The 12819-nt window shown below is 38.6% G+C and overlaps 1 protein-coding gene across 8 annotated transcripts in view; it reads left to right on the top strand.

The window, feature by feature from the left end:
• Positions 1-12819, top strand: part of LOC138933517 (TWiK family of potassium channels protein 7) — a 237094-nt gene that overhangs the window by 182644 nt on the left and 41631 nt on the right. For 7 of the 8 annotated variants that reach the window (XM_070296272.1, XM_070296270.1, XM_070296268.1 and 4 more), the window contains 3 exons: positions 6859-7312; positions 7938-8955; positions 10118-10403. In XM_070296272.1, the coding sequence (XP_070152373.1) occupies positions 8602-8955; positions 10118-10403 (640 nt within the window). In that variant the 5' untranslated portion in view covers positions 6859-7312; positions 7938-8601. Of the gene's footprint in view, positions 1-6858; positions 7313-7917; positions 8956-10117; positions 10404-12819 lie in introns of all 8 variants that reach the window. The other variant, XM_070296271.1, reaches the window with a different exon arrangement.

Below are 12819 nucleotides of genomic sequence, written 5' to 3'. Positions count from 1 at the left end.
TTTTTAAATCTTTTCAAGCAAAATGATAATGAAAAATGTTTATAATGCAAGAATATTTTAATTTTATCAATTATAATATTATTTCATAGATTTTTAATATAATTTTTTTATAGATGTGCCTGTATATTAATTTTTATAATTAGAAGTACCAGTTTATAATGATTTGTTGCGTAAATAATTTGTTTATTAATATGTTATCAATTACAGCAAATACTTTTTGTTTATATATAAATGTGCAAATTTATATTACATGTTAACTCTCTTTGAAGAATGAATGCGTGCAATTGATACAAGTAGCATTAATATCTCCTTTCGTCATCAAAATAATTTTGCACATTCATCGAATTCAAGTTATGCCATGAAATGTCCGCTGCGCGTAAAGTCCGCGAGACTCGGGATACCGTAAATTATGATACAGCGAGACAGGAATTGGGGCGAAATAGCTCGAAGTTGTGTGTAATAGGACATGCACTTTCTAACTCGATTATTGCTTTCACCGCGATATGCCATGATTCCGTTTGAGTCATCCGTCCTTTGGAGAAAAGTTTTTAGAAAAAAAAATTGGTTTTTTTTTTTTTTTTCAAGCGTCCTGTTTTCTTTCTATTGTTTGACATATGTTCTAAGTAATTAGTATAATAAATCGCTGCATCTCGTCTTTTAATTTTTGTCACAATTTAAAGATAACTCTTATATTAATTCAATAGTTAATTAACGCAAACTACTATTCATTTTATCGCTGTTAATCGCGGTATACATCCAGATGAATTGATACAATAAACACCTGCAAGGGTGTTATTCGCGATTATTTATGAATTTATGGTATCGTATCAGTCATGCTGTAATCGTACGCGGATAATGCGGATAAAATATACATCGAAATACTAAAACACGCAGCGGCGCGCGCTAACATGCAATCTCTCTCGTCTGTTATCGGTTTAATCGATGTTGCTTAATACGTTCGTTACTTTCGCGTTACATTAAATTAATTCCATTACCGACGATGGCACATAGAGAAGGAAGGGGAAGGGGGAACGGCGATCGTTGCGCTCTATTTGCGTCGACACGCATAATTTCGGCTTACTTACGCTAATGAAGGAGTGCAAACACATGTGAAAACGCATATACACATTCAGATCGGTACAGTACCCCGGACGTTGACCCTGAAATAATATTACAAGCGTTACTCTCGGCGGATCGATCGAATTGTGTCCGGCACGAATTCGTTCGATCAATTCCGCGCGGCGTGATTCGGGCATGATCCGTGCAAATCATTGTTGTATCGACGATAATTGCACTCTCAGAAAGGATTTCTGATAACGAGACAAAAAATATTCTTGACATATTTAATCGTATCACAACCTTATGCGGTATAAAAATAAAACTTTTTTAAAATTAAATCAATAATTCCTTTTCTTCTCTCTCTCTCGAATTAAATAAGATTGTCTTACTATCTTGAGACAAGAGTAACATATACAAATCTAAGCTTATATATTCTTGCATTTAGAATAACTTGATGTTAGCGCCACAATGGTCGGCGCGAAACCGATATGCGGTGGCGTTACTAGGCATTTTATTCTAGATTTAAGAATTTTCCATTTAAGATTAAAATATTCCTTTTTCAATAATAAATATGATTGTCGCTATATCGATCCTATTTTATGATAGATTGAAGAGTAATAGCATTAGATCCGCAAATCTTTTCTGTGGGTGTGAGCACGGCCACCTAATAAAGCGTCGTTTGGATCGTCGACTCTTCGTGGATGGCTGCGGGTCATATGGCAATTATCATCGGCGACTATCATCGGGGCAACGCTCCGCGTGCGTACTGCGAGAACGACGTATCAGCCAATTTGTAATATATATATATATATATATAATATATGTATATATAATCCAGCGTTAGGTTTACCCTAGGAATTAATGTCGCGAATTCGAATGGACGCTCAAGCGCGCTCAAGCGTGCGGACATAATCGCATCGAGGGCCACGACTAATATATAAGCCGAAAATTTCATTCGATAATAACGCGGGCTTTCTCACGACGAACTGTTATTGCTGAAGTTAATTTATGGCTCGGCGAGAGACGCGTTTAAAGCCTTATTGGAGGAACTTCGTTGCGCTTCGACGTTACGTCGGTTATGTCGACGCTATAATCCGGGAATGAGTATCGAACAGCCGCGCTTTCTGAACTTTGCGATAAGTTAATAACATAGAACTCGCAAAATCGTGTGCATTATATTAACGCTCCTCTACGATAGATCGGCATTATTCGTTTTAATAGGAGCGAATTGTTATTCACGACATCGACGAAGCAAATGTCATCAATTATAAATTCATTGAGTATCAAAAATTATACGAGAAATTCCATTGACTTGCGACTGTAAGTACATTCGACGACTCTTCATTCGTGACTTATCGGTCTCGATAGTTTCGACGAGAAAGTTCGTACAAGATCGATGATAGCGCGCATTCAGGCGAATCGTACTTACCTGTCATCTGTTACTATCAGTTGCAAATTAATCATTCAAGTATTGGTAATGCAAACTTTATTCTTATATTTAAATATTATTCAACTTATCGCGAGATTATATGCAACGTAAGTATTGAATTCGAGACACGCGATCTTCTTTTTTCTTTTTCCCTCTTTGTATATAAATATGATTATAAAAACTATCAGATATATTGTATATCCGCTGTGTACTAGAAACCGATGAAAATTTGTCCAATTTCCCGTTAGTCGGTGGCAAAGGTAAAGGTACCTCAAAGAGTTCGCTCATGCGGCGAGGTCGGAAATGTTGACGCAACACGACAGTTTCATGCGGGAGTCGGATCGCAATCGCGAGTGCGTCGAGATTATTGACAAGTTGCTCATTCGCGTCTCGAACTCGACCTGTCTAAACGAGAAACTTTGCTGAAGACCCGGCAAGTTTCCGCGACCAAGAGGGGAAGAGTCGTCCCCGATAGTCGACAGGAGAATCCGGAAAATCGAGACGCGCGTATTCCGTTAGACTGTCGCGAACCCCGAACAAGCAGAATCGCGAAAGAGGACTCGTTTCGAGTGGCATCCTCGACGTGGATTTCTCGCGTCGGGCGTACATATATACACTCTACAGAGAGGAGAATTTCGTCCTGAGAATCTGAGATTGCCACGGTTATCTCGTTTCGCGGCGTCGGCAACATCGTGACGTTAAATACACCGACGCGACGCACATAAGTAGTAAAAGCGTTGGTGTTCAGACACGCGCGGAGACGGTGAAGTTCGCCGACCAGCTGTGCAAGAATGTATCGTCGTTATTTGTTTCTTAGTAGTTTCTTCCCGCATTTTCTTGCGGTCGCCCCGCTATACACGGTGTGCTCAATTTTGCACAGATAAGACCGCACGACTAACCCGACCGGTTCTAAAGAAAAGAAAAAGTTGGAAGCGCATAAGACTGAAATTCACGTGGGAGGCTGAGAAAAGTTTGTAAGAAAAAGATTTCTTATTACGCTCTGTTAGCCTTCGATACAAACCGATCTGAATCATCTTAAATGTTTTATGTAGATTGATTATCGATGGAAAAATTAAAGATGCTAACTTTGAGAATTTATATTTGTATTTGTGTTTTATCTTTAAGCAATTAATAAATAATAATCCTGATATATTCGTATTTGTTTAAGATTTGTTATAAATGTTTCTCAAAAGTGGAAATGCATAATATAAGTCATTTTTATATCGATTTCCTGTTAATATCTAAGAGAAATAAATTCAGGATTAGAGTAATAAATTGATATTTAATTATATTCGAGTTTGATTTCTCGTAATGGGAATGTCTGGTTAACAGAGATAAATATAAGTCACGAACTTTCTGTAAATACTCTAAGCAGTCAGTCAAATCTATTGTATCGCGATAGTAACTTCCATTTTCGATCGGTTCACCGTCGATTCTCAATATCGCTGTACGAACGGCTTAATGAAATTTTCGAGGGTTTCGATTCTGCCATAAATTTCTATCGCCGACAGCGATTTCGTTCGCTGATACGCACAAAACCGGACAAAGTCGACGTGGAATCGAGAGAGAGAATACTCGTAACTTCATTCTCGACTCATCGTAATTCAGCCCACACGTACGACTCTATTTTCGTCGCAATGATTAAGATCACCGATTTATTCTACAGATTTATATCCGCGCCAAATGTAGTCGTACGTCGCTCGAGGAAAGCTCTCAAATGTTTCACGTGATTTCTATACATTTTGTATAATTTCAGCAATTTATCTGTACGAATTTTTATATCGCGCAATAAACCTTAAATGTTGCTTGAAAATTATTAAAGCAATGCGGTTAATTTGGCGACTCGAAAATTATGTAAATTTTTTCACCAACTAAAATCTTTTAATATCCACACGATGCAGCTTTAATCTAAAACCGTAAAAATGTAGTCCTGTATATCGTGTTGTACTTGTTCATTCAACTTTTCACATCTCCTACCCTGGTCGGATCCCCGCGTCATCCAATTCCTATCGTCCGCGGTGGTGCGAGAACTGTTCGAGCAAAAGCGACCGGGTAAATATCTTGCAGTAACGGTAAACGAAATTGAATAAACATTTTTCAGCAAATACAGCCGACAATGGTACGAATTTAAAAGTCGCTGAGACGAGCACAGGTGGTTCCCCTGTCGCTGGAAAAAGCGCCGAACGGAAAAATTGCATTCTGCTTCTCCCTCTACCCCTCTTCTCTTCGAATTTCATTCGTTCCTTGCATACTTTTCCCTCTGTCCCCTTCCCCCTCTGTTTCTCTCTCTCTCTCTCTCTCTCTCTCTCTTCTGTCCATCCATGTTTTTTGTACCGCGAAAACATCCCAATAATGCTCTCTACCTGATCGTCGTCGTCGGTGATATAACTCGACTTTTTTTGTGCCCGTTATGCTTTGATTCACGCTACGAATATATAGTTATAAATGCTAATGTACGAGCCAATTAATATATATGCGAATCAACACAATCTCTATGTAATAACATTTTAACATGAGACGTGTAATTTTAAATTTGACGAAATTCCAATGAAGAAATAATGCTACATCGGAGCAAAATCGAAGCACGGAAAATGCAAAATACATTGAATACATTGAAACGCGTACAGCGCGAATATATTTCCATTGCGTTTATATAGTTTCGCTCATTGTATTATTTATCATCAGATTTTACGATGCTAAAGCGCAAGCAAAAAAAAAAAAAAAAAAAATTTAATTACATATGTTTTATTTTACTATATATTATATTTTCTAAGACATTCTATTTAAACATTTAATCGCGATGTAGATTAACAATAAAAAAAAAATCGAGGTTAATTTTCTCAAAGCATGCCTTTATCATCCTTAGCTCAGAAGCGGAGAGCGTTTGTTACACTCTAGCGATCACGTGATCTTACAAAGATCTCTCGCGAACGGTCTTTATAAGAACTTAAAGAAGATATACGGATTGTTAACAGTACATGACAAAAGATAAGTAATATAACGATGAAATCTTGATTGTTTTGCTTGAAAATGCTAGCCGCGTCAGATATTTAAGTTCGTGAAAGAAAGTCGTAAAAAAAGAAAAGACTGCGAATCGAGATGAAAGGAGGAGAGATCAAAACCCGATTTACGATCAGCTTGTCTTGGCAGTTTGGCGAGATCGTTTCTTCAGCGTAGCGAGCGGAAGAACCGATCGAGCGCAACAATCGATTATACCAAACGATAAATTAGAGTCGGGTTAGTATCCGACGTGCTTACCTCAAGCGTATTCCCGCGAATGCGATTGTCGGGAAATAGTTTCGCTATGCAAGACCGTGTACGTTGCGCATATTTAGACGGCTATGAATGACCGGCAGAGGGTGAATTCCGGGAGATGTTTCGCTATTATGCAAATAAGCAACGGATTCAACTTCGTCTCGCTGTTACTGAACTCGCTATTACTATTGACACCATTGTTGTAGTTCTTACGCTAAGATTAATTCTAGAATATATAATTAGAAGATTCTGTCTAATTATGGAGAAAGTACTGTTTCTAAGAATGTAAATGTGGAACATATACAAGACGCAAGCTTTTGTATCTTTTTTATTGACAATATCGAGCCACATTTCATCTGGCGCAGATCATTCATAGATCGTATATTACGCAAAAAAATTTTTCATGAAAGTTTCAAATCCGTTCGTATCCCCTCCAAACCCGGGTTTTAAATCACGCCGAAGAATAAAGAAGATAGTGTCGCGGATCGGTTGATCTTGCTATGCATTTATGGATGTCGAACGTACGAAGAAAGCAATATTTTTCGCACAGAATCCATCGTCGTTCTCTCAATCCGCAGACTTCTATCCCTCGCATCCGAATCTATCGCTACGTCTCGGCTCGCGTCTCTCCGTCTCTCTTCCTTTTTCTGTACTTCCCATAATGGTAGAGTCTACCATGACCGTCGATTATTGTCCCCGATGGAAAGTTTCAGGTGACCGAGTGCAAATACACAGGAAAATACGTAGCACGAAAGTTTCCTGCGATTTCCCCCAGGGCCCTCAAATAATTCTACGTCGAAAGTCCTTCTGGAATTCAACCGTCTTTCTTAGGACGTCGAGGCAGTCACGGACGAGCAACGTCGATGCCCGGATTCTCACAAATTCCGGGTTGAAAATAAAATTCGTCTGAGTGCATTGAATTCTTCGACGATATCGCGAAGACATGAGTGACTTTTTCCGTGACAGTCGTTGAATTGTTTCTGCGACAAGCGATAAATAATTATCGAGAACCGCTATTGAGAAGCGCGGGGTTAATCTCCCAAGTCTCTCTTAATCTTTTAACGTTGTTTCGAGGAAACTAATGTAACTAATCGAATCTCTTCTTCTCCTTTCAGAACCCAATGAAACACAAAAGTTGCGACGTTCAAGAGAAACCCGGAAGACAACGCGCGATTTATTTACATGCAGCAAACGCTCCACTCGTGGTACATGCGGAGAGACGCGAGTAAATTACTGGTTCTATTTCGCTCGTGTTAATCGGCTTTTCAACGTACGGAAAGTACGAGTCTTTATAAAGATCGTCGCGACCGCCCGATGGTGCATTAAGCAGGAAATTTGTTGTGGGCGAAGAGGATGAAATAAGAAAAGAGCGCTGAAACATTCAACGCTACCACCACGGACGTGCATCGAGCTTACTTATTACGGAAATCCAGTTTGTTGAAATGAGGCTTTGAAGTTTCTATCGCCTGCCGTACTCTATCTTCTTTCGTTGCCATTCGTTTTTTTTCTGCGCTTGGAGCCGAAGAAAAGATGGGAAAGCGAAAAACTGGATGGCTTCGCGTTCAGATGGTAGGGAGAAAGTTTAAGTGACTCATGGAGAGACTTTTTCGAAAATTCTTCCCGCGCTGTTCTTTAAGTTTCTGTTTTCCCGATGAAAGCGAGAATAATAGAGAGCGCGAAGCAAAGAAGAGAGAGAAAGAGAAAGAGAAACCCGGTCTCTCTCGAAAGCGTTATTTTTCATCCGTTTTCTACGCGTTGCGCGATAATACATTATAGTCAGTGCACGAAGTAACACTCGTATCGCGATTCGTTTACGAACTTAAATTAAGTCACATAACTCGAGCCGTTAATACTGCGCAAGTTGATGTCGCGTACGTAAATAAATGCCATGAACAATGAATTATTATTCTTGTCATACTTGGCAGTGAAAAGGGTTCACTTTTCCCATAATAAGATTTAAGAAAATATTATTCCATAAATTTAAGAAAGGATATATATTATTGCACACAAATTTATGTGTGAATTAGTCTTGAATATATTATTTAATGTTAACTTGTTCTCTTTTGCAAGAGAACATTTTTGTTAACGTTAGCCATCACTGTCGGCAAGAAAAGAATTTTGAGAGGTATAACTAATATCGCAGGACATATTTCGAGCATCAATTTTCTCAATAGAATTTCAATCCACATTCCAGCCAAAACGATCGTGCCACGAAAAAATGACGAAAGTGCGCACGCCACGTATGATCGAGCGTCCCTTTGCTGGTAGAAGATCCTTCCAGGATATCATCCAGTCGAACGATTTCGAGCGCGCGTCGTAATAAGGAATCGACAGTGACGAAAATCAAAGTGACATCCGTCGAACGAGACCGGTGAATTTGACTGACGAGCGAAGAAATGCGAAATCTGTCCCCCTTTAAATTATAGCTGGCGCGAAACTCCAGTCATGCATCCATGGCGATTGAGTCTACGGGATTCGAGGACGCGTGTACGGAAAAAAGACCTTATCACAAAATTTCATTTTTTCTTAGACTCTCGCTCGTTAGCTCGTATAATAATCCGAGATTCGACGAATGATCGTAGCGAACGATTATAGTGGACGAAAGTGAGCGATCGCGAGTCGGAAAACGTTTGAGAACAAAGTGTAAAACGTTTAGCATGTCACGCGCGTCGCACAGTGCGTGCAAGAGAGATCGTCGTCGAAAGAGTCGTTAAAAGTATTTCTCGCTCTCTAAAAACTGTTAACTCTATCGCGAAATAAGCGACGAGCGGCAAATGCGCGCATACGTCGACGTATCCGGCGACAAAGCTGACGACAGCAGGTCCCGATGACTTCGTAGATAGAAAAAGGAGAAAAGGATGGAGAAAGACAGGCATTACAGAGCTTACGAGGGCTTCAAGCCGGCGAACAACGGCAACACCTCGTCTCTGAAGAGATCAACATCGGAACGGTCGAAGACGCATCAGTCTCGTCAAGTGAGATGCCTGTGCTTCGGTGGTGTACCAGACAAGGCCAGCCAGCACTCTTTCCTGAAGGGTTTTATCATAAATCTCGGGATATGCGCCCTTTTGGTGGCCTATACCCTCCTGGGTAGCTTCATCTTCCTGGCTATCGAGGGTGGGACCGACGTTGGTGTGCAACAGAGGACGCTCGCCACGACGATAGCCGGAAATCAACATACCAGGAGAAACAACAGCGCATTGGTGAAACAAGTAAGAAAAGAGAATCTATAGCTTTATATACGTTTTTTATTTATATTGTTAAATTTTCTAACAATAAATTTATTCATTATCTTTGTCATATGTGTGTGTGTGTGTGTGATAAATATTGTTGCATTTTAATATAAAATATTGAAAAACATATATATCTTAAATTTCTTCAAAAGCATACATTTATTATCGGAATGATACAAAATTTAATCATAAATTATAGATTATGAAAATCACATGGCTATGCGATGAAGATACAATACATAATTGGACGATTGTCCTCGAGAGAATTCTCGAAAAGATTATACTTAAAATATTATATTTCTCTTAATAACTTGGTAGCGTATACAGCAGCAAGTGTGAGATCGGGGCAAGAATAATAGAAAGAGAATAAACAAGACTTGTCAATACTCTATGAGAGCGTCGCGCTTGTTGTTGTCGCTGTCGAAAGACGTAAACCGCGAACTTGTTTTTGCTTCTCTTTCCCTCGAGGAGCAGCAAACAGTTCCGCAGGCACCCGCTCTCGATTTATCGTCACGTCTCCGGTTTCGTTCCGCTTTTCTACCTGAGGTGACCTCAGTGAACCCGAAGTCAATCGAATTATCGGTGCGTTCTGGCGCGAGCGCTCGTTTCAACGAAGTTTTATCGATCGCGCTTCCTTTCCGCTATCCTTACACTTTAAAGAAAAAGCGTATTCCCCGAAGACATCAGCACAAAGGATGCTGTCTGTTACTTCCGGCCGATAATAGCGACAACGAGTGATCGTCTCGATAGCAATCGGCCATTGACAAACGAATGAATATTCGCATTCTCTCTGTAAACAATTTGATCTTAATCGTCATAGCGATTTTAAATCGCTTAAACCATTGTGAAAAAACAATTCTCTATTGTATTTTATTGACTTCCCTCTCTGCGCGAAACTAGATTTCTTTACGTTGTTACGATCCAATGAGATTGCAGATAAAATAGTCGCAGTTTCGTTCGCTCGATCATTACACAAGATATAAGCCACGGAACATGTATTGTTATATGACCATTTAACATACGTTAATTAACGAGCGCACACATGGTGACATATGTCAATTGTAATCTTAATACTACAGACTAATTTTCTACCTGACAATATTTTGAACGTCGCCCTAATTAATAACTCTCTGTGTTCAAGCTTAATCACGAGGCCCGAGCGAAGACCGTAGAGAGCATATGGCTAATCACGGAGCATTTGAATATTCTCTACCGTGAGAATTGGACGAGACTGGCTGATCAAGAGATTGCGCGGTTTCAGGAGCAACTAGTGAAAAGGATCACGGAGGACATGTTGGCGAGTCAGAATGCCGGGACTTATACCGGGAGTTCCACCAGCGAGACCGTAACGGAACGTCGTGTGCCGGAGTACGAATGGAACTTTGCAAAGGCGTTCCTCTATTCTCTGACAGTGCTCACAACCATCGGTAAGTTTTAGATGCAATTAATTAATTAATTATACGTCGCACATAGATGCGCGCACCATTCGCCCGCGCTTTAACACGCGCGTCTCCCGCTGCGTTCCTATGTAAATGTAAACATAATGAGATGTTCTGACAGATTAGAACCGTGAAATGAAATACGATGTTATATGCCAATGTCTCTACAGGGTGTCCCCAATTTAAATGGCAAAACCTCAAGAGTGTGTAGGGGACCGAAAAACTAAGACAAGAAATCCTTTAGAGGTTTGCTAATTTTTGTTCCATTTTAGAGAAAATCGCAAAAATTCAATCTCTCATTGTCAGTTGCTCTCTTGAGTCGATTGGCATCGAATAAACTTTCTGCTTCAAGGTTCCTTACGTATGTAAACATTTGATGTTATCATTTATGGTGCCAATCAATCCAAGAGAGCAATTAGGAGACCGAATCATAGATGCAGTGCACCAAATATCACTAGAACAATGTCTAGCTGCAATTAATGAAGTCAGTGCTGGATGTAATGCTTGCATTGCTGCAAGAGGGCAACATTTTGAACAATATCTACATTAAATAGATGATAACATAAATAAAATGTAAATAAATAAGTAAAAAAACGAAGATTTGTTTTGTTTCTTTTTTTGTGATTTCCTCCAAAATGGAGCAAAAACGAGCAGGTCTCTAAAGGACTTTCTGTCTTAGCCTTTCGGTCTCCTACACGCTCCTGAAATTTTGCCATTTAAATTGGGGACACTCTGTATAATAGAAACACATTGCAATTTTTCTTCTTTGCTACGTTAAATTCTCTATGCGATAATATATTTTTCCTTAATATTTTTTTTATTTATTATCTCGAGAAAAATGCGATAATAATATTGAATTAAAATAAAAATTTACAATAAAAAATCTTTCGCAAAACAACAATAATAGAAAATATATCTATAAATTGCACGTCGTGGGATATATTTAGAGCAATCTCACTAATGGCACGATAAACAACGCCATATAATCAGTATCAACAAGCATCTACGTCCTAACTACAAAGTGTACAGGTGATGTTTGCTTTCCTTGTGCGATTTCCTTTCCGCGCAAACACTGAACGTGTATACAAAGGTATAAGCTTATGCGAAAGGAGCGCTAGCGTAGCAGAATATTTGTACGTAATTAGTAGGCTAGGAAGAGAGATACAGAGGAGGAAAGACATTGGGACTTACAGACGAATAATTAGTTGAATCAAGCACTGCGTCAATTAACTCACTGTGCTGGTTAAAGGAATAATGCTGGGGCGCCGAGAATGCCAATTATGTCATTCTTAATTAGATTTGAACATTTTTTAAAAAATTCCTTTTAAATAATTTATAAATTAATTTTTTTATATATTTCTCGCGCGCATCGGTATTCGATACTTTAAGAGAAGCCAATCGCAAATTTAATTTCTCCTTTGTTTCGATCACTTTTTCTTTATTCGTAAGGAAAATATAGAGTTTCGCTGAAATTTTGCAGTGGCCATACAAAAACTTGATTGCATCGCAAATCGCGAATAAAACAAAGGAAATTCTCCATAAACAAACGAGCCTTTTCCGTTAATTCTTCCGCTCAGATAAAGTGGCATCGATCGAGATAAATAGGACAGTTTAGAAGAAAGAAATCGTCACATTACAAATCGAAAATACAAAACATGTAAAATAATATGGTATCAATCTTCGGAACAAAGTCCCAAAGTATAATCCGCGTTAATTTAAATGCGAATCTGTTGGCCGCTTAGGAGACAATGCCTCGCTTCGTTCTATGACGATACCTCCGACAATTTCATTGCTTTCGACTTAGCAGCGCTCGATTGACGTCACGTCCGATCGTTTTACTCTAGTTATTACTGAAACGGATTGAAATGTCATAAGAATCGTTGGATATTTAAAAAATGAAGAAAATAATCGGCAAGAACATTGAACGGCTTATCGAATTATCGATATAGTTATATACACTTATTTCTTTTTTAATGCTTACTTAACTTACTCGGCAGATCCCAGATGACCTCGTTCATTGCTGATATTCTGTACTATTCGCAATATTCATAGAATTAATCTAATCCCGCATCCCAGTTCATTTTATTTTGCATGATTTCTATTCTTCGTTAAGCGAGAATAAATATATTTAAAATAGGTATTGTATTTATTAAATATTCTCATATTATGTTATTATAATTTTAAATAATTATTGTTTAAATATAATTTAAAAGTTTTTGAATTAATTATTATTATTTTAGTGTCGTTTTATAAAAATATTGCGCAAGCAATATTTTATATCCATCTCTTGGAAATAATTGTTGAATATAATTTTTATATAATTATCATCCGCAGAATACGCTGAATCCATTTCAAAGTCCCTTTAAACTCCACGTTTTATACACTTACGGAAAACATTGAACGA

The sequence above is a fragment of the Polyergus mexicanus genome, unplaced genomic scaffold (genome assembly GCF_030449975.1).
Source record: "Polyergus mexicanus isolate NDT 795.1 unplaced genomic scaffold, iyPolMexi1.0 SCAF_5, whole genome shotgun sequence".
Taxonomy (NCBI): Eukaryota; Metazoa; Arthropoda; class Insecta; order Hymenoptera; family Formicidae; genus Polyergus; species Polyergus mexicanus.
The sequence above is the reverse complement of the archived record's forward strand: the minus strand, read 5'-3'. Positions and strand labels throughout refer to the sequence as shown.